Raw genomic sequence first — 23,470 nt, forward strand, 5'->3', positions numbered from 1 at the left:
GCGGCACCACCACTGGGCTGGGTGTGTGTGTGTGTGTGTGTGTGTGTGTGTGTGTGTGTGTGTGTGTGTGTGTGTGTAGTTGAGCATTTGGGTGTGAAAGACAATCAGAGAGAGCAAAAGAAGGTAGTCTGTGAGTGTGTGCATATATTTCCAGACATAATGGTGGGGCAATGCTGTGTGGCCCCATGAAGAGATGAGAAGAAGAGAGAACTGAGTGCATGTGTGAATATGTGTGGCCAGGAGTGGTGATGGTGATGGTGGTGGTGGTGGGATGGTGGTGGGATGGGGGTATGGGGTGGGCAAAACAAATAAAGTGTGTGAATACGAGCAAGAGACAATAAAACAGAGTGAGAGAGCTTGACAAAAACAGCGACGGCGTTCATATCCACAGGCAGAGCAGACAAAGACTGGCAGATACTGGCAGATGGGGAGGGAGCCCTGCTGTTAGTGTATTGTAAGTGTATATGTGTGTGTGTGTGTGTGTGTGTGTGTGGGTGTGAGAGAGAGACAGAGAGAACGGGGGGGGGCTAATCTCCATCAAGGATGAAGCAGACAGCATTGAATGTTATTCAAACCAGGGTGGGCAAACAGGGGCTGTCAACAAGTTCAAGTTAAGAGTCCTAACACAGATGGTAAGTGAGCTGAGGAAGAGAACATGCCACAGACTGTCTGTGTTTGGCAGTTTGTTTACATCTGAATATACCTGACAGCTTCTTGCGTTATGGCAATTTGAGCGCATATAAGGTGTATGTATACCTCCTCTTTGGTACAAATTTGCTGTGTGTAAGTGCTATATGCAGAAACTTGAGCTAGAACTAGTAAATAATTGAATTTTTTAGCTGCAAATGTTTCTTTTTTGTACTTAAAAAAAAAAGACAGAACAGAGATGAGGGGGAAGAAAAGATTAGACCCAATCAGAACCAAAGGAGCGCAGGTACGCACAGTCAGCAAACAGACATGCATTCGAGTGAGCAGGAGCCTGTCATTGACCCACCTCCCACACACATGTTCACAATGATCTACAGACTTACACACATTCACCACTTCGTACATATATAATCCTTTAACATACTCACACTTACCCACACATACACACTCGCACACACTCTCTCACACAGGATTTACAAACAATGAAACCCAAGGGGAAGCCTCCCCACCTCGCCATCACTCTTGTTCTATTTCTCTGCAGAGCCTCCTCTTTGTTTTGTCTCCTTAATGCTGCTCTAAGCCCATCTTAACAGGGAAATGGTGCAGAACAAATCCTAAGCAGGAGTTGACAGGGTGGGATAAGAGACTACTGACGTTCCTCTGTTACTATCATGTGAAGTTATGAAGTACGATTGATATGGAGAGCGTGAAGAAATGGTAAATATTTGTAGATGTCCATGATTTAAATTTGCGTGGGGCTAATTGGTATCCTGGAAAACTCTGATATCTGAAAAGTCACATATGTTCAATCTAATGAACAGGTAACATGTCTGTCAGCAGCTACGTGCCCTGGTCTCCTTGAGCTGCATCAGTGAGACCTTACATACTCACTTATTGTAAGAACATCAGCTAAATGCCTAAACCTCCATCCTCCACATCTCTCCAACATTCCCTGTTTTCTAAACAGTGTATCAGATGTGCCCCTTCAAAAAGCACTGCATAGGGAAGCTGAGGAGTAATCAGCAGTAGTATCGTTAGTCAATATTTTGGTACTTACATAAGGCGTGTGAGCTGGTGAGCAGCAGTGATAGCAGCAGAGTGGTGACAGGCAGCAGGAGTGGCAAGGAGAGGCGAGGGACACCGCTGGTGGCCATCTTGGCTCCAGTAGGGAAAGGGGAGGGGGCAGGGAGGGGCGGGGTGGGACTGATCCTTGACCTGGCCGGAGAGCCGAGGCCCCGACTGCGCTGGGAAGGTTGGGGTCTTCACGCAGGACAGCTTGGCACTCTGCAAACAGACAGAAAGAAAAATGAATTAGAATTTTTTTTATTATTAATTTTTTATTTCTGCAAGGGCCATGATTCACTGTCATCTTTATCACACTTTTTCTACAGCTGACAGCAACAGACAACAAATACACAAAAGAAAAATAACTACTCAACATTTACATTCTGTGACAGTGAATATATTAGTTTGATTCCTACAGTTCTAGATGGGAGAACATGTTCTTAATCAGAGCCGCTCTGAGTGAAAAGGTAGCGGTCCTGCCCACATCGACAGGACGTGTTACTTTTGACAAACACACAGACTGGGCCACTCTGCTGTGCTTTTCACAGCCTCTCATTGCTACCAACGCATAAATGGAAGGAAGGTAATAGGGTGTCGTGACACGACTGGAAGCCAAGTGTCACATATCCAAACCCTGTAACCTCCCCATCTTGCAACCAGCATCTTCTCACATCCCTTAATTAGTAGGGGAGTCACTGTTGTCTTTCTTTTCTTTCTTTTTTTCTAATCACCTGATCCTGTCGTTATTTGCTTATCTTATTGTCTTGTAATTACACAGGCAGCCAATGATATTCCAAGCACTGTCTCTTTGTTTTAGTCAAATTGCCATTAATCCCCAGCTACACAGAAGGACAGGGGACGCCTCCCACATCCCACCACGCACACACACACACACACACACACACACACACTCATTGGTATGTCTGGTGCAGCACAGAGCCACCACCAAGTGGTTACACATACTCTTTAATTAAAGACGTGAATAATGAGACAAAGAGAGAGAGAGAGAGCTGAGAGAAATCAATGACATGAATGCAATCAATTAGTCAATTTCTTTGTCTTTAAAATGTATGACATTCAGCTGACACCCATATCCAGAGCATCTTACATCAAGATGAGTGAGCAAGGTAAGCTTTAGGTAAGCTTGGAAAAGGTGGGGGGTCTTGCTAAAGGACACTTCTGTCTCAGCATTCAAGCAAAAAAAAAAAAAAAAAACAACACAAAAATGTCCACTCTCATAGGATGCAGCTCACAGGACCCAAGTTCATACCCCCGTGTCAGCAAGCATCTGCCCTGCTTTGGTGTCCTTGTGCAAGACACTAAACTCCTCCAGCTCCAGGGATGCTGCTACTCAGCTGAGCCTACATGAGGGGTGAGGGCGACTCTCCAGAAGTGAGATTAATTACCTGCACACTGGGTGGTTAACAGGGTACAATAGTACAAACTGTGCAGGATGGAGCGCAGTTTATTGCGGATGCCCTAAAGCAACTTTTTTTTGGGTAACCTAGAGGTGAAAGATAATATTCTGTCAGCACAGGTTTAAGTTTTGATCCACGAAGCAGGCACTTTCAAATCCTCACCTGCTAACTCACTGCAAGCTGTTTTTGACAAGACTGTCAGTGGCTGAAATGGGAACTGAGTGTACTTCAAAAGTAGCACAACTGACCGTTATAATTGCTATCATTCGGTTGCAATCAGGATCAGAAGCACATATGTTAAGACAAGGCGACAGACAGCTTGAAAGGTCAATTGTACTAGTGGAATTAATGTGTATCCATCACTTACACATAAAACTTCCTCAATTACATAATGACTAATAAAATACTTTTTAAATCACATCATAATCCCAGTTGTTATCTTAGCCATCTTTTATTGGAGTAGAAATGGCGGCAACGTTGACTAACCGACTATCTGGATCAACAACAGCTTACATCACCTTAATTCAATGAAATAAAATAAAACGAAATCGGCTTACTCAAAAAATGAGTGATTATGTTGCCCATGACAAGCTGCTAAATTGGCAGGAGAGTTGAAAGGTTAATATATGCAGCTGTTTTAAAGGGTACATTTGTGACTATGGCCTTGTGAGAGGCAGAAAACCACAGCTAATTGCAGTGTAACCAAGCACCTCAGACAGCAGGCACACACACACACGAGCGCCCCACCCTTCACAGCTACTGGCTCTTCAACTGGCACACGCAGCAGCAGGAGCACTTAAAATAAAACCACAAAGGCAAACAGCAAAACCCATATCAGACACAAATGCACACATAACTCTGTATGGCTACTGGGCTGTAAACATTCATTTCTTTTTCTTTTTTTCTTTAGATATGTAATCCATTAAAACAGAGATATTCAAGAATATGTGGCACGTGCACTTGCAAAAACACAAAGGAAGAGATCAACAATAGGTCTTTTGTGGTGACGCCATGCCCGGAAGGAGTGGGTGTCTTTCATGAGCTCAGTTCATCTTTCAACACAATACGATATGCACACGACCGATATGTGTCATTGCTTGTTTTTTTTTTTTTTCTTGGCCTGAAGGGCAGGTGATGTCATTGGTGAGAACTGAGGGAAACACAAAAACATGAATAGAATAGGAAGGTATCAAATTGTCTAGGGGACTTCTGAATGATTGTGCGCTATTGTTCTGACTGTAAACATTGGTATAGGTAGAGGGAATCTCGCCATGCCTGTAGGGAATTACTCTATCCACACTCACAAGATGCCTCGGTTTTGATTTATGGCCCACCCCTTAGGGCATGGCATTCTATCTCCACCTGTAGTTGCTATACAAACTTCACAACACAATTACAAGAGCTATTGTTGTTGAACGGCTTCGCCAAACATAACCTGAGGCCATGTATGGGTTCCACTTTTAACCATATACACTGTCTACATGGCTCAACACTGGCTTCTTTTCTGAACTGTTCATGGAAGAAAGAGAATAGATAGAGAAGTTAAGATAAAAAAGATACATGTATTGCTTACACACATTCTTTATTAGTCCCTGAGGGACTGGAGAAACTAAAGACTCACCAAAGTAAAACTTTAACCCTATAATAGCAAATGCAGCTCTAAACAGAGATGCCAACATGTCGCTAAAGCAGTCCTTTGCTCAAAAATAAGACATGGTACAGGATGTACAGCGTGCTTCTCTCGCTGTTACCACCTCCATGGGAAAACCTGTCAACACTTGCTAAAAGCATTCATCCCTTTCCCTGCAGAAATGGGCAAAGGAAAGATAGTCTTTAGCATTCTGGCAATGTTAGCAGAGAAGCCAATCGATTGATAAACCTTCACCATTACTTCAACTGCTTTCGCATTATAGGTTGTGATCGCGAGGAAACTGCAAATGATCGTGTTTTGCAGATTTCAGTGTGACTAGGATGATTGCAACAACTTGTTTCAGGGGGGAATCAGTAGTTAGTTAAGTGATAGTGAAGCTTGCACGACTTGCACAAGCACTACTCCTATGTCACTGCTAACAACTTAAAGATGTTTTGCTAACCCACCAAACAATCTTTCAGTGACCCATTGATGTATGCAATGTTGGTAAAATCATTATCAGCAGCAAATTTTTTACAATGGACCCTGCATCTTTATATTCTCATTGGCACAACATGAGTTTTCTAACTAACTTTTCCAACTCTTACCAGTAAACTCCAAGTGCAACTGCACAAAGGTTAATGATAGCATTAGAAAAACAAGTTTTTGCCACATTTTAGACATAACGGGGGCAGAGAGATTCTGCAGCCTAGATACAGAGTTGGTGGAAAATATGCGTTTTTTTAAATGGACCTGATTAAAACAGTAAAAACACAATTATGTGGTTTCAAGTCAAAAATCTATGTTTTCCGACAGACACAGGACGTCAGGAGGGAAAGAGTAGCTGGCTGGAAATGCTTTAATGTCTGGCTGTTTGGCCGCCGGACGGCGCTTAGGCTTTATACTAAAGAAATACACTGAAATATTGCTGCTAATTCTATTTTATTAAGACTGAAAACCTCACAGCATCAGTCTATTCATGAAAGTGTAGGTTATTGCCACTGATGGGAAATGGCTCTTTTCTGAAGCTTGAATTTCTTGTCCCCGTGAAAACAGTGCAGCTCTCCAGATATTAACCCATCGTCAAGCTTGAGTAATTACAGTCAAAATGGTGGCAAAATTTCCACTGAGTGGTAGCAGTCACCGGTTATCAGGGACTCGCACTTTGACATGGTCAAGTTTTAAATTCAGCTCGTTTCCCCATGCAATATTGATACTAATGCATTTGATTACTGAGACTGAGAAAGGCAGTGAAGGGAAGGAGAGATGGGAATTTCCGTCATGAGCGTGAAATGAGAGCAAGACTGATAGATATAAAGTGTGTGCACATGCACACCTACACACATGCCACAATGGGCCAAGAAAAATTAAAAAGGAGGAAGCGAATCCTACAAAGTGATTGAAGGTACAGGCAAGTATATACATGGATTTCTGGATAAGAGACCCGGAGACCGGTGACTTCAAAGGACCAAGCTATTTCCATCCACGACAGACTATGCTGTTACACTTGTTCCAACACACACACTGTTAAGATGTGAAGTTGTATTCACGAAGAGAAAAACTTATCACCTGAGGGACCGCATTAATAATCCCTTTTATGAGGTGAACAGCAAGCTCACTTCACACACAGTTAAAAAGACCTCGGTTTGGTTGGGCTTGATGATCAAAACTGATTGTGTGATGTCTGGAACTTCAAAAAGAATAATATTTCCTGTGTTTGTCTAATCTGACAAGAAAAAAAAAAAGCTGGACTTTCCACAGGAGTATGTTTTTCATGCATTCTTTGGTTTCTTCTTTCATTCTGGTTAGAGTGGGTGTCTCACCAACATCTAATTTCTGGCTGCAGGACTCTGACAGAGCCTGTTTACAGTGACTCCCAGCTACAGCCTGGTAGGGATGTTGTTGATTCTCTCGGCATGGGTACTCGCCCTTCTACCTTGGGAGGAACTTTGAGGAGGTTGTTTCAAACTGCCTTGGAAAAATAAGTCTGAATGTCACTAGAAGAATATGGGTTTTCTTTTTTTAGGAAAATAAACTTCCCAACAAACTTTCTGACAAATTAATTCACATTCAACTGCTTCACATTTTAAAATGAGTTTTAAAACAACATTTGATTATCTCATTATATATTTGTTAAGACTATTCAGAATTGTACAGAATCTGAGTGAGTGATAGCTTTCTATGGCCTCTACAAGGACAAAGGTCAACCTGCCACAAAAAAGCTTCCTACATCTGGGGGATTTTGACTCTCTTTCCCAAAGATTCTCAGAGAATCTTATAGGACTTGAGCAGCTAATGTGAATGCAATATTCAGCCAATGAAAACTATTATTTTTTCTGTAAAGGGGAATAAGGGATAAGAAATGAATCAAGGGCTGTACAGGTTAATTTTATTAAAATTGGGACACGTGTTCTTGCTTAATATAACATAAGCCTGACAGAGGTCTTTCAATTACTCTAAAATGGCATAAATGGCACTTACTTAACGGTCGCTTTGGCAATTTTAACTATTAAAATTAAATAAGTTAAACAACCCATTAGCTGTCATGTCTAAGCTAGTTTATAAGTTCCAGGCAGAAAGAAAAATATACATCCAGTGACTGGACGATGATCAGTAACTCCTACAAGCAATGTAATGTTATAATGGTTTAAAAAGGTTGATCAAAAATTGCAAACATAATGTTAGCTACTGCTGGTAGCCAGATAATACAGCTAATATACTGTAGATGCTCGGTGTTCTGACTGCCCTTTCCAAACTGCATAACAGTAATCACTGTCTGGTTTCTGTGTATGACATGTAATTTTCTTTGAACGTGTTCCAGGCAAGCAAGACTTGCTCCAGTTCCTACAACTCTTACACAAACAGTAGCGTGCTGAAACATTAGAGCTGAGGTCACTCTTAGAACTGGACGGCATCAGGGTAAGAAGATGAATCTCACAATGCAGCATTCCCTTTTGGGGGTAAAACAGAATAAACTCCACTTAAAATTCACAATATTGTGTGTATTTGAAAATGTTTTTCGCTAACATAAAATCCACAGGAATTACATGAAATCACTGTTTTTGTCGATTTTTGATTTAGAAGAAAAACAAACAAACGAGGCTGTTCCAGTAGCTGATTGTTATGAAAATAAGTCAGAGTCAACTGTGCTGTTTTCTGTTGTACGATAATGGAAAAACTTTAATTTTTTTTCCAGTGAGTACCGCCTTTTTCATGGCCCTCTCTGAGCTCTGCTATCTGCTGGCTGGTATTTATGTTCAGCCTTCAGCTGCTGTCTCTCCCTCTGCAGTCACTCACCTTAGATGAAGTTTTTATGCGTCAGCGCCAAGTTACAGGCTTTTACTGCCTTTCATTGATTCATATCCTACAGATGACCAACAACACAAAGATGTAAGGTCCAGGTCCATTCACTGTGTGTGTGTGTGTGTGTGTGTGTGTGTGTGTGTGTGTGTGTGTGTTATGACTAGCCTGTTTGTATGTGTTGTGCAGTATGTGTCAGAGTTAGTGCTTGTATATTTGTGCCTCTGTGAACAATACTGCCTATGTGTGCATATATTTATTTGTATGTATTTATAGGCTACATGTATGAGACATATTTATGTGTGAAGAAACAGCATGTGTATATAGTACTCTGTATCTGTAGCAGTGTGCATTTGCATATGTTAACTTATGTGTAGATGATTTTATATTGCTCCGTTTCTTTGCACTTTAATGAGTGCATTTGGTATTTAAGTGTGTAATAATTTAGTGTGAACTAATTTAAGTGTGACCATATAATTTATTTGTGTCTGTACCTGTGTGTAATTGTGTGTGTGCGTGTCTGTGAGAAGCAGAGTAAAACAAATACACACACTCCAAACCTCAGCTATAAAAGAAGTCTATAGCAACCATCTGTTTTTCACCATGGTGAAATTCTAACAGTATTGATTCCATGTGTCATTGGTAAGGTTTCCCCGCTATCGTGCTCTCTCTCTCTCCGTCTCTCTCTCCGCCTCCCTTCCTCACCTTTTCAGTTTTCTGCATCAGAACACTGGTTACATCTTAAAGAAAAACCTGCCATGAGAAAGAAAAGGGAAAACTTAACCCCAGGGCACACTGTCCTGTGTTACCTAAAAGCTATGAAAATGGTAGGATATACAGGTGGTATAAGAGGAAGATCCTAACCCTAACCCTATATATATACTGTATGTGTGTGTGTGTTTGGCTTCTAAATATATCCCCCTGATCAGACTAGTCGCCCTTCAAATCCTCCATCTCTGCTTTCGTTTTTCTCCCATCTAACCCCCTCCCCTCCTCTCCCTCATTTCCTCTCTTTCCCTCCCTTCCCTCCTCCAACTCATGCATACTAAAGTATGCTTGCATTGCAGATGTTTGGTAGGGAATCACATGAATTTGCATGGAACTGCAGGACTATTATGTAAATACCCCAGTGTGTATCTACCTCCCTGCTTCACTCTTTCATTGCCATCCACTCCACTCCTGTGAGATCCGTGTCAAAGGAATTTGAAACAAGGTGCACCTGTCATTAACCACCGTGAGTAGGGAATCCCTAGTGGAAGAAGAAAGAGCTCACGAAAGGGAAATGCATTCAAACGTGTTGCACGATACTGTAGGCGACATTAAGATCTTATGCATCCGCTTACATCGACATTACAGTAGAAAGACTCAACATTATTGTGCAACAGGTACTAAGGTGCAGAGATTTGACAATAAATATAATGATTACTTCTATGACCCTGAATATTTGTATGTTAGGAACAAAAATCAAGCCAAGGGAAAAAGGATAGAATCATTCTATTAATAAATATATTAAAATACAGAATGTTCAAATCACTGTAACAGTAAAGAGTGGACGGTGTTTCAGGCGAACTTATATTTGCAATTATGGGAAAATCAGACATTTGTACCTCCAGAAGAAGCTCCAGAGCATATCACGTGTGAAAAATATTATTCAACTTATGGAAATGCATGAGCACCTGTTTTTTGCCCAAAGTGAAGGCTGTTTGCGTAGGTAGGGTGAACTGCACAGCCGTGACCTCATTAAGAGATTGCAGAGCAATATTCTCCTTGGAATAGCTCTCCCATGAGCCTTTGCCCTCAACTGTTCACAACCTCCCAGGCCCAGAAATGGTGCTTGACGCCTCTGAGAAACCTTGTGTTGGCCATTTGCTATCCCCTTGGAAGCACCATAACCTTTTTTTTTGGAATCTTACGAACCATTTGAGCTCCAGTTCGCCTTCTAAAAAGCTCCAAAACATTGTTGAAAATCACCTCCAGCTCACTGCTTCACGGCTTTTTGTTGAAAAAAAAAAAATCACAGACTGTTGTGTCTGACCACTTCCAAAAGGAAATGGACGTTTACAAAAAGATTTGAGACCAAATTACCTGGAGCCCACTGAATCTTCAACCTTTTGTTTCTCTCCAGGTGTCGCCCTGAGTTCGATCGAGGGGGGGGGGGGGGTGGATTTACTCTGAACATTATGAGACTGCACTGTCCTTCTAATAAAACACCCAGGGCTGTGAGGCTTTTACCTGAAATCCACCTCGGTTGAGGTTGAGTGCACAGCAGCAAGCGACTGGGTCATGCAGCGGGGGCGAACGGATTGGCAGTTGGGAGGCTTGGACGGCAAGCTGACCTCCTAAATGCGGACTTTATTGCACAGCCATTTTGTTTACCACTGAGGGGTGACACACTATCTGTCTCCTGTGTAACCTCGCCATACTGTGACGCCACAAGTTGGCAGACGAAATCCACACAAACCACACACACACACACACACACGCACACAGCGGAACACTTGTTTTTATTTTCTGCCTCTCCTGGTCTGTGGTGCTGGCTGCCAGCAATCATAAAGGCCAGAGGTTACAGGTGGCACTGTCTGTGATGGCCATCACCTTGGCTAGAAAGAGTCTGGGAAGGGAGGGTGCTGCTACATATTATATATGGGGGAGGCATTTAATTATAGGACACAGTACAGGTCACAGTTGGAAGCCAGAGAAGGTGAGACGGGGGGTGTGAGACAGTCCTTGACAATAAAGGGGCAGTTGGTTAGGGATGTGGTGTGTGTGTGTGGATGTGTGACATCAGCTTTTGGCCTTCTGCCAACAGAGTCAGACAAGCATCACACCGACTGGCCAGAGGCTTGAACGCCCTTTAAAAATTACCACAGGACGGGGAAAGAAGTTTTTGAAGGGCGGCTGGGACAGCTGAGGAAGCACGCTTCATATTCATTCTGGAAATGGGATGCGGATGGTGGGGAATGAGATTATTCTAAGTGATCGAAGAGGAGGCGGAGGAAGGAAAGACTGGCAGACCAGGGCGCTTAGAAAATATCTCCAAAACTCCTCTGTGTAATTGGCAGGGCTCACCGTGTAACATTTGCTGTGTGGTTTGAGAAGTTTCATTTCCAAAATGAGATACATACCATTTGAAAAGCTGTGACACCTACACAACGAAATGACAGCTGGCATCTTAAGCAAATTCGCAACTGAGTGAAGCGGGAGCTATCTTTGGCCCTTTGCTTTAAAAGTTAAAATTTAGATGATACAATCTCTCTTTTATACAGAAAAATGAACATCAAGTGTGATTTTTTTAATTTTTTTTTCAAATGAAAGGAGCTCAGTGTAATAAGTAAGTGCTTGTCATTTAAATTTATGGACCTTGAAAATTCTGTGTGCTTCAGAGGGATTTAGCATCACAACATAATTAAAGGTGTTCAGCAAATCGTAGCATTTGCACGAGAGACTCAATATAGTAGATGACTAAAGAAGAATATTCTACCATCAAGGGCACGTGATAGCTAGTGTTTCTTTTTCTGCTTAATACGATGGAAGTTTAAGTGAAATCAACTCTGGATTATTTTATAAAATGTTTTGTTAGCTCAACTACTACAGGGACTGGTCATGTAGTATTTGTGGGAGTGAATGTTACACCTTTGCTCTGGAGGATCGAGTCCTTTAAAAATGATCAGTTAATGATGGATGAATGACATGCACTGCTCCAAGACATACAACCATCTCCTAATCAATGCCTAGGAGTGTGTGTGTGTGTTTTATGTTTATCTAAGAAAAAGGGAGGGAAAAAAAACAGACAGGGCCCTAAGCCAGCAGCATCCATCTGCAATAGATTAGGTCCATTTTATGCCTTTTCAAACTCAGGTTTCAAAATGTAATTCTCACCTGCTTTCACAGTGATCCTTCAGTTAAATATAATATGAGGCTGCAATGATTGCTGAAGCAAGGCTGCTTTTTCAAGTTTCATATCTAAGGCTCCTTTTGTCCTGGCAGCTTTTTTGATTAATCCTGTGCGTCTTCAAGAGCGGGGAAAGGGAGAGCGGACGAGAGACGTACGAACTTGCGCATTCACATACGGAGACACACTGATGCAGGAACACACTCAAACACGCAGAAGCAAAACTCTGTTGGCTCTGTTGATAAGAAACCCTCTTTTCATCAAGGGTGGTCATCTTTTTTCAGGCTCCTTTTTTTTCTTCTTTTTTTTCTCAGGGAATTAATTGAAAATAGAGTTAATCGTGGTAATTTGCTTCTGAAACTGGGCCAAAGCCCATCAGTGGGTTAAGTGGTATTTAGTAACCTCACTTCAGAGTTTCTAAGATTAAGCTCTTTCCATGTGTGATTAGGGAAGGTGCATTTTAATTTGAACTCCTTTGTGCTATTACCTGATTATTGACTGAAAGAGGACTGAACATGAATATTATTGATCTCCGCCAGATATTTTAAATTCCCACCACCATCGAGCGTCAATGTACCACAGCAGACATCCATAAAACCCCAAATTGGACATCACTCAATTTACTACAGGTATTCCCCACTTGGGATTAAGCTGCTCAAACACATCATTTCAGTTAGTATGTCGCTGCACTAATGTTCAAAATTAATATTAAATTGCTGCATTTTCATTTTACATGATTAAAGTGATTAAACGGAATCCGATTATATGGTTCAATGTACAAGAAAGAAGACAAACATGCTACCAGAGCAATTAGTGTTGTGCAACTCCGCGTGCAGCAGACTGCGGTTACATCCTGTTTGGGCTGGAGGTTAGGGGAGTGTCTGAACCCCTGTCAATCACACAGCATTGTAAAGAGCAGAGACAGATGGCATGGTTGACCCACACTGTCTTTCTGCCTGTCAGTCCACCCATCACAGTCCCACCACCAGCGCTACCACTGAAAGCCTGGGAAAGACAACTGTTTTTTACAGCCGCTTTAAAAAAAAAAAAAAAAAAAAAAAGGGAAGGTTGGAATTGACAGCGGCAAATGTGACACTTTGACACGGGACTTTCAAATAAAACCAGAGCCCTGCTTTCCAGTATGGTTTGGTGCTTGAAACCAAACAATAAATAAAATGGAAGAAAAGAAAAAAACAAAAAAAACAAGACAGGACTGGAAATCTAACTTTTGCAGCTACATTGTATTTGGCACATGAAGACAAATTATAATCCCCATCTGGCTGAGATGATGGCAAAATATTTACCATGAAAAACAGAAGAAGCGGGCGACCATGGACAGTCGCATCAGCACACAGTACCATGTACACAGTGCAGAACCATTTACCATGTGGGAGTTTTAAAATATCAGACATCTTGAATTTAAATAAATTGTAAACTGAACTGAAGTGACGTAATGGACCAAAATATATTCAGTCGATTTCAGCTATTGTGCTTTTATAAGCTCAGGACTGAAATATTTCCCGTAAAAATCCCCCTCACTGTTTTCTAGATAACCATCAGACAGCTGAGCGTGAAAAGTCCCCTGTCCTCTGGCTGAACACCGAGGCTCAAGCCGCCTCATGTGACCTGTTGAGCATTTAGCCAGTGGTTGGCAGATGTTGTGGGGTGGGGTGGGGGGGGATTCAGTGGGAGGTAATAATATGACATGATCCATATTAAGTATTCCACCACAATAAATTATTGAAACACAGAGCCAGTGTTATCCGTTGGTCTTACATTCCTCCCACCCGCTGGAATACAGAGTTTGTTTGTGCGGCAGACAGAAGGATATTGTGGACAACGGGTATGCAAATGGGCGAAAGCCAGGAGAAAGGTCGTCGACGATAACACAGCGGAGTTTCCACCAGACCCGCTAACACACACACACACTTATATAAGAAGAGGCTTATACAGTGGCCAAACATGCACGGCTCCTCAGATGTGTGCTCTCTCTCTCACACATTCACTTCAGTGTGTCTACAAAGTCAGCAATCATTTCTTTGAGCACCCCGCCACCTTCTGACCCTTTCACTCCAACCGACGCCCCGTCACCACCGTCCTTTTTAAACCCCCCACCGCACCTCATCACTTTGTGTGCCTTTGACTCGAGAGTGAATTTCAGAGGGCCAAGGGAGGGATGGGAGTTGAGGGGGGGGGGGGGGGTGTGTGCTGAGGTTAAAGGTGGCAGGTCAGACAGCTGGTAAACCTTTTTAAATGCTCTTTTTTCTTTTTTACACCACACATTCCTTCACTGTAGGGCACCGCTAGCTCGTCATCCATCCCTGCCTGATTTAACACCGCGCTTGTGTGTGGAGTCTATGTGCAGAGCTCTTGTTGTGTACCTTGTATGTGTGTGTATGAGTCAGACTCATGCTTTGGCATGCATATAAAATTTCATATTTCAGGAGACTGCAGAACATAAAAAGCGAATTTATTCTGCAGTATTCAAAACAGCAACAGCACAGTAGCGATGGGGGTGGGTGGGGGGTATCGGGTTTGTTTGTTTTTCTGCCTGCAGTACCCACGCTGATTTTAAGTGGCGGTAGAGTGGGAGGGGGGGCTTTTAAGTCCTGCAACTAATGCATAAACAAGACCCCTTTCTCACTGTCTCCCTGTCTTTTATTTCCTCTGTGTGTTTGTCATTTTACCACTTTGCACACCCATGCTGTGTATTGTTGTGCTGTGTACCACGCTGCATGGAGTGAGAGGGAGAGGGCGAAAGAAAGAAAAGAAAAAAGAGAGAGAGAGAGAGATAGGTCTACTCCCCTGCTACAACTTAAAAGGAAGTTGACATTCTCCCCCAGCGAGGGAGACACACACACACACACACACACGCACACACACATATACATATGCACACATGCAAAAATGCACACACAGAATCTGCACATGTGAAGTGTGGCAGTGGCTGGCGAAGAGGGAGGGAGGGAGGGGGAGGGGGAGAGAGAGAGAGAGAGAGAGAGAGAGAGAGCTTGTTTACATATATGATAACATAGTAAGAGAGTAACAGATGAGTGAGAGAGGAGACCACACCCCTCTTCCTTTACACACACAGACACAAGGCGAAACCACATCCAGAGCAGATGAGTCTGATCGACAGAAGAGTCTGACAGGCTGATGACAAAGCCATGGGAGGGATATGTGCTTGTGATTGTGCTTGTGCGTGTGCGTGTGTGTGCATGTGCATGGGAGCTACAGACTTAATGGAGACAGATGAATGTATCATATCGGCCCCAGCCAAATCTGTGGAGCTGGTGTCACTCCCAGTGACCTGAGGAACAATTTATACTCAGAGACAGAGAGATAGAGGGAGAGAGAGCAACAGAGGCCGTGAGAAAGGGAAGTCTTCAGAGAGCTCAGACTGCACAGTCAGTGCTTCATGCAGCAGTTTGGACATTGAGTACTGAGCTCAAGAGCACTTTGGCAGTGTTGGTGGGTGTGCTGCACTTTCTGCTGCCCTTGAATTAGCAGTTCACTCTTCAAACAGACCCTTCTGTCATTAGACCACAAACCTGTCAGTTTCAGTGATTTACACTATACCAGCCAGAGACAACCACACCAGAGATGTTCTACTATTGTAATCCAGTTATGTTTTAATTTTTTTTTTGCTGTTTTTATTTACGACGTAATCCATAACCAGGCTCAAATCTGGTCTCGGTCTCAAGTCAAGTCTTGAGACAGACTTTTTTTATATTGTTTAGGACTTGTCTAACAGGGTTTTGACCTGACTGCTTCTCTTGGTGTTGGCCACTGGTTTTGTCCATTGTCTTTTTATGTCTTTTTTGGATCAGATCATCTTTTGACTCTCCCTTAAAGAGCTACCAGGCGATAAACACAAAACTGTTGAAGATGCCAAGTTCTCAAGAGAAGACACTCAATTATTCCTTCTATTGTTTTGTCATTTCTAGGCACACCCAGTAGTCATTTTCCATGGTGTGTCTTTGGCAAGAAATCGCCATAACTGGCCCAAGTATCCTCGTTCACGGCCATTCTGTGCCAAAGGTTTTCTACACATTCAGTCTGAAGGGAGGTAACAGGCTCACCTGGATTTCACGGCAGCTCAGACAGATTTGTTTGCAATTAGAGCTACATTACCACACTTCAACTGACTGTATCCCCTTTGCTTCAGAAATTATCATTGGTCAATTTCTGAATGGGTCCTAGTTAAATCCTCCTTCAAATGCCAAATGACAAAGAAAGTTCATTATGATCATTATCTTTGTTGTTTTTACTACTGTAAGCATCATTTTGTTCCACAACAAGAGTTTTTTTTTTTTTTTTGCTGCATCTGTTCAGTCTTTCAAAACATGTTTGTGAAATGCTATGTAGATAAATGAGTTTGAACTTGTTGAACACACCCTGCGATCCTTCAATCAGTAGATGCAATGTTGTTTAAGAGGTGGTATGAAAACATGCACCCTCTCGGGCTTCTGAAGTACATGGCGGAAGCATTGCAACAAAGTGAAAACTCGCCTCTTAAGGCTTGTCCACAGCACAGATTCAGAAAAATCAGGGAAGCAGACGTAAAAACGCAGTGGGTAAGTATTAAGGAGTTCCAGTGACGCAAACGCCAGAGCAATTAATCATGGGAAAAGAGTGACAAGAGTGCACCAAAACTAAGAAGGAGCATAAAAAGATGACATCCAAGCCAGGCTGCCGTTACACAGAGCTGCTCATCTTCTTGGCACCGGGCAGAGTGCTGGCTTTCATTCAACCAGGAGCCCCAATTTTTTTTTTTTTTCCCTCGCTTTTTATGTTTCTTTTTGTTTTGGTTATTCACCATAAGAGTTGTGTACAACTCGTTCACTTGCTCGCTTCGCTTATTTGGATCACCCTCACTCGCTGTTCTTTATTGGATTGAAAAAGACGGCTGGTTTTTCCAAAGCCTCCGGGCCTTAAAATGCATGCAGGCTGGAATCCAAAGCCCCTAATCACAGGGAATAGGCTGACTGGAGAGTCACGATTCATAGCAAGGGAGGAATGGAGGGAGAGAGAGGAGGGAAGGAGATAGAAGATGTGAAAATGAAGAGAGGGAGAGTGGGAGAGGGAAGAAAGTGGCTATCAAAAGAAACAAGCCAATAAGCCATTAGTACCAGTGGCACTATAGCTCTTGATTATGCGTAAATCGGGCCTGATTGAAGGCCTTGTCTAATGGAATGTGTTATGGAGTGTGTATTGTGTGTTGGCTTCAGTTTGAGGGTGTTTGTTCTCTCTTAGCATGTCTAAATGAGTGCACATGTGTGAGCAGGGCCGTCCATGTGGGTGGCTTTGGGTCTCCGTGTAACAAGTCTACATAAACATGAATGCGTGAGTTAGTTAGCCCAGTATACGTGTGCATGATATGCGACTGCGAGTGTGTGTTTGTGGCCTGCCACTCCGGTGCACCTCAAGCTGTTCAGCTGTCGTCAAGCTCGCTCAGCAAGAAGCAGGCTGCTCCATCTGGTCAACCCACCCCTCCTCTGTCCTCTCTGGAGACTGTGTGCGCGCATGTGTGTGTGTGTGTGTGTGTGTGTGTGTAAGTCTGCACGGGCATGGCTTTTACTATCACGTGCACTAATGTGAATACCCACACACGCACAAATGTGTGTACGTTCTCTGGGTTATGCAATGTGCATACTACCTATCCACACACAGACACATGCGCGCGCGCACGCGAACACACACACACACACACACACACACACACACACACACACACCACACACACACACACACACAAACACGGCAGCTTAAACAGTTAGTGTAAAATTAATCAGTATTCTATTACCCTTTCATCCCCCATTTCAGCCCAGTGTTTGCTGGCATGATAGCAGAAAGCCTCAGAGGTAAATTAGAGACAATGACACAAAATGTGAGGATGGAGAGTCAACAAGACAAAGCCCCAAACCCACCCAGGCACCAGGCGCTTGTATATGTTTAAAACCAGTGGCTTGTTTCCAGCTCAGTAAAGAATAATTTTGTCTGCAGCAGAATTGGGCGGAAGCTAAAAATAACACCTCAATATTTTAACATGTTTGATGATACGATATATAAATAGATGAATTTTAGTCTCTGAAATGGCCTTACTAAGGGATTTTTCTAATCAGGGAAATAGTATAACATTAACTCACTAACATTTTTAGATGCAAATGAAATACAGATTTTGGGTCAAATTAAATTTGGCTCATTTTCCACTAAGGTAACAGGAATTCAGGTTCTGGCAAGAGAAATGAATGACAATGCAAATGATCCAACTGTTGTAAATGAAAAAAAAAAGGGAAAACAGAGTAAAAACCTTAATTGCCGAAGGACAGTCCATTTTTCACCTGGAAAAACAGCTGCTTTTCTGGCAAGTGCTTTTCTGCCTTAACCATCTGCTAAGGCAGAAAAGGCAGAGTGACCGAGTGAAAGAGAAAGGGTGAGAAAAAGAAAATTGGTGTGAGGGGGAGAAGGGAGAGAGCGAGAGCTAGGGAGACAGAAAAGCAGCGGCAGACAAAAAATAAAAAACACCGTAGATCTTGTTTTCCACCAAGATCGTGATGATTATGATGATGGCATCTGTCATTGTTATTACACTATTACTTTGTTCTCTAGAGGCTGCAAAATGGCAGAACATATAAAAGTCTGTGTTTTTGTTGGTAGTTTCATTCACCTAAAGCCAATTAAGACTTTTTAGAAGCTGAGTGCATTAATTAAATGACGGCATCAGACAGGAACCTCGTTATTTTAGAGTTATTTTAACTCAAATAATCAAGTTCACGATAGTTGGTTCACACCGTTTAGAGTTTTGCAACAAAAGACTCGGTCTGGTGAAATCTCCACGTCCCAGATATCAAATCTAGGCATGAGCGGAGTGTATGAAAATTGTGTGTGTTTGTGTTTGTCACTAACAAGATCCCCTGTGGCTGCATCTGTCACCTGGGCATTGCAGCATAGCTCGTAGCCAGGTCGACTCTTGAATGAACCCTGAGCAGCAACAGCAATATCCAGCGTTTTCCAACAGAGTGACAGTGTGTGTGTGTGTGTGTGTGTGTGTGTGTGTGTGTGTGTGAGAGAAGGAGAGAGAGAGAGAAAGAGAGAGAGAGAGAGAGAGAGAGAGTGGCAGGCTACTACTGAGCTGTAGTGCAGCTGGCTGCCATCTCCCTGCACCATGGAAATGTGAACCAGCTGCCCCCTCTTCCCTCATCATCCAAAGCAGATAACACAAGGGCTATTGTGCCCCCCAAACATGCACGCACACGCACACACACACACACACACTACAACTTTCTCTCTCTCTTCTTTTTTCAGTATCTTATTATGTTCTTTCCACCACTCACTGCCACTTGTTTTCACCACTTCACTCTCACTCTTGTGCTCCATGTTTGGAGATTTCTGCACTGCTGAATCATCTTGTGTTTTGCTCATCTCACAAACTGACATAATTTGGGGATTCGACCATGTTTCAGTATCCACTCCATGAAATGCTCCCTTCGTGTCTCGTAGCTCTTTCCTGGTGAAAATCCTTCTGTCGCACAGGAAGTACAGTGTATTTTGTAATCGTCGACTTGATAACCTCTACATCTTGGCTGAACAGACATGCGAGAGCCACCTACCTAAACTTAACATCCATAAATAACCCCGGGAAGAACTGTTATGTAACATTGCTGTCCACACTGACATGACAAATGCACAAAATCACAAAGCATGAATTTATTGATTACATCTCACAGTCCTACAGACAGCGGAAATATCCTTAAGGTGGCTAAGATCTGGAGGAAAGAGTGGCTGCGTTTCTGTACTTCTTCTGTCTGCAGCTGTAGTTTTCATGTGCTTTAATGTGGCCTTCGTTAAATATTAATTAGCTCAAAATCAAACCAAACAAGTGTGTGAGTCCTTTGCTGCAGCTTTGGATGTAAACAGCAGAGATTCATTCCCAAAAAGCCACTGGGACAAGCAACCAATCATGTGATATTCTAAATAAATTATATTTTATTTAGGGGTTTAATCAGGCGCTGGCGGTTAATGTGCCTTGATTTTCTCCACAAACATGTTGTTTTGTTTGATGCAGTAATGCAGAAAGTACACCTCAGGCTTCTCTGTGTCATGTTTACACTCTGTTTTTTTTCTTATTTTCTGTAAATGTTGTCATTCAATCTCCTCTCCTGCTCTGCATTGCCCTCCCTTAATTCCTCTGACGATCACTTGTTTTCTTTAGTTCTTCCAAACTTCCCCTGCTGCTTTCGGTCCTCCATCCCTCTCTCCCTTCTCTCTCATCTTAGCATCACTCATCTGCCTGCTTTTTTTTCTTTTCTTTTCTTGTTTGCTTTACATCTTTCCTTCCGTCCATCCCCTGTCTGCCAGGCTTTCACTCCTCTGTGAGCAGAGGAAGAGAAGAAAAATAACAACATGGTGATGGGTCTTCACGCAGTAATGCAAGCAATGTAGGGGTCAGACAGACAGACATTCACACACACACACATACACACACACACACACACACACACACACACACACAAATACAGAGTCACATCTGGGTAAAAACACACACTCAAAATTAAGTTATAACAACAACAAAGACGCTTAGGGAGAGCAAACAATCGTGAAACAGACCAGTGTTAAAATCAAACAGCGGTTCCTCCAATAAACATGTTTCACTAACAGGGAGGCTTCGTCCTCCTCTTCATCATCATCATCATCATCAAAGGGGAGGAAAGCCTGTTGTTTGGCCACAAGGTAATGAGGAGACAGGGAGGGGTGGGGTGGGTGGGATGGGGTGTAGAGCAATTAAATGACACACTGACATTTGAGCCCGAAACAAACGAATCGATCATGATTAAATTATTTATCTGTCTGTTTACCGTGGAAATGGAGGGGGGGGGCTATAAAGACACTTTGAGGGAGAAGGAAAAAGAGAAAGTGGAAGGCTGACAACATCTCCGATGTAAACTTCCTATACTAACCTTATAATAATGATCTGCTGCATTGAGTAGAGCACAGCAACCATATCTACTTTGAGGCAGTTCTTATCTCCTGCGGTTTCAAAACACATTCCTGTAATATTCCTACAAGTGTGTTTGAATGGTATTCCATAATGACTGTGTAGCAGCCTCCTTCTAGTTTGCACCTTTTTATCTCCTCGGGTGTATCCTTCATGACATCCTCCCAAATCTCCTATACTCCTTTACAAGGTGATTTCCTGTGATATTACAAAACGTATCATATGTGGTGTAATGGAAACATGAACGCTGCAACAAATGATTTTTTAATTATCAACAAAACTGTAAATCTTCATTGTTCTTCATTGAAACAATTCATTGTTTATAAAATGAGAAAAAGGTAAAAAAAAAAAAAAGCCTAAGGTACCATCTCCAAATTGCTTATTTTATGTGACTAAAACTAGATTTGTACAGAACACAAAGAGTTAACAGCAGAACACTGTGCACACAGTGTGTACAGCAAAGGTTGTGATTACACCTGTTGATAGCACCATTGCAACACTAGAAGGATGTATCATACAGGAAAAGGCCACATTGTGATTTAATTATATGATTCACAGTAACTGTTTTTGTATCCTCTCATTTACGAAACAGTGATTTTTGTATGCATGTGCTGTCATCCGACTCCTGCGCTGGGGAGTCGGTTTGGAGTGGAAATGGCAGTGCAAAGTGTGGGTTATTATACAACAGCGAATAAGTGAAACTTAGTGTTGTCTTTCGCTATCAACAACTTTCTCTGGCATCAGAACCTTGAAGGAGTAAAGCCAACAGCACAAGCTGACCAATACACAGTGTTCTTGTGGTCTCCAGATGGAGTATCCATTAGTATAGTCCCAACACGAAGATACATTTTGGAAGCAGTGCATGTCGGGAACGGCGTAGGCTGCAGTGTAGCTACATACGTATGTAGGGTTTACAGCTTAACACACAACTATAAAACCCCTTTAACTTCCCTACGCCCAAATATATTCAATTCACCGGGATGTAAAACATGGAAATGCAACAGCGCTTCACATTTAGAAGCTGAAGCAAGATTATGTTTGTTATTTGCATGTAACCTTAGCTGGTTCGAGCTTCTAAAATGTGAGGATTTGATGCTTGTCTTTGTCATACACAATCGTAAACTCAATATATTTGAGTTTTGGACTCATGGTTGAATAAAACAAGTAATCTGAACGCATCACCTTGAACTGTGGGAAACAAGAACAGGTATCTTTCACTATTTCTTGATATTTCTCAGACAAAATGATTAGTCAGTTAATTGTTAAAATAATACACAGATTAATGGATAATGAAAACAATAATATGTGATGCACTTGATTAAAAATTAATCATCAAAGTTTTTAATTGATCAACTTTTCTATTAATTGTTTAAACATTCCATCTTTGCACTTTGTTATAGGCTGTATAACTATGAACTATTGCTTTAGTTCAGGTATACTGAAACGCACCACACAGGCCTTCTGGAGAATACTCTCCCAACAATTGGGACAACAAACACACAAACACACATGAACAAAAAGATACACTATGCCTTGTACCCTCAGAGCCCCTACGTTTTTCCAGAAACTCAATATGGCTGCCGCCTCACTCCCTCCGAGCCTACTGCATTCCACAGATAGAATAGATGGCCCTGCTTAGGATGACATTTTAATGAGTGTGTGTGGGAGAGTGGCTCTAAGAGGGTGACGATAGAAAGACGCACACAGGCACGGGCACATGGATGCACACAAAGGCTAACACACACACGGACACAAAGAGCTACTGTGCACAAGTGTCCCTCGCATGCACACACACATGTATGGATGCACATAAAGGCAAACACACATGAATACAAACTGCTATTGTACACATGTACACATTAGCAGATACACACACGGTCATCAAAGCCGCCTATCATGTAAAGCCACTGAGGAAAGGACTTTATCCTCAATGACACAGGTCTCCGTCACATACTGATCATTTCATAATCACTGCAAACAACTCAGCAGTGTATTGGTGCCAACAGTTAACTCAATGCTAAGCCAGAGCTGAAAAACAAATGACTGCCATGTTGTCATTTCCACTCCTGCACACAGGAAGTCAATGTGCACGTACGGAAGATTTACTGCTGATCTTAATGCTTACAGTAAAATATTCCTTGTCTGGTCCAAAGGCAGGTCAGAGGTCAAGGTCAGCTACAGAGCAGCACTACCAAATCTTATGAAAGCAAAGTAATACTCTCTTACGGCGCGTACACAGACCGCAGCAGACACCGCGGACATGTAGTTCATTTATGCTGCGTCTGGTGTCCACTTGGAGGACATGTTCCACAGCTGCGCACGATGGTAGCGAGTGGATTTCTATGCGTGGTTGATATCCTCGGATGTCTTTATAGCATTGGAAAGTCATCACATTGGTGGGCACGTGGACATCCACACCAGAGTCTTGCACACACCCTCCGATGACGGATTTTTCCATCACGCGGACCCTGGTGGATTCTTCCATACTCTTAAATCGGGAAAGTATAACATTAGCGTGA

The 23,470-nt window shown here is 42.4% G+C and overlaps 1 protein-coding gene across 12 annotated transcripts in view; it reads right to left on the bottom strand.

Annotated features, from left to right (window-relative positions):
• Positions 1–23,470, bottom strand: part of ptprsa (protein tyrosine phosphatase receptor type Sa) — a 232,879-nt gene that overhangs the window by 130,193 nt on the left and 79,216 nt on the right. For all 12 annotated transcript variants that reach the window (XM_056377819.1, XM_056377815.1, XM_056377818.1 and 9 more), the window contains one exon: positions 1,706–1,932. In XM_056377819.1, the coding sequence (XP_056233794.1) occupies positions 1,706–1,802 (97 nt within the window). In that variant the 5' untranslated portion in view covers positions 1,803–1,932. The remainder of the gene's footprint in view (positions 1–1,705; positions 1,933–23,470) is intronic.

The sequence above is a fragment of the Seriola aureovittata genome, chromosome 6, assembly GCF_021018895.1.
Source record: "Seriola aureovittata isolate HTS-2021-v1 ecotype China chromosome 6, ASM2101889v1, whole genome shotgun sequence".
NCBI lineage: Eukaryota > Metazoa > Chordata > Actinopteri > Carangiformes > Carangidae > Seriola > Seriola aureovittata.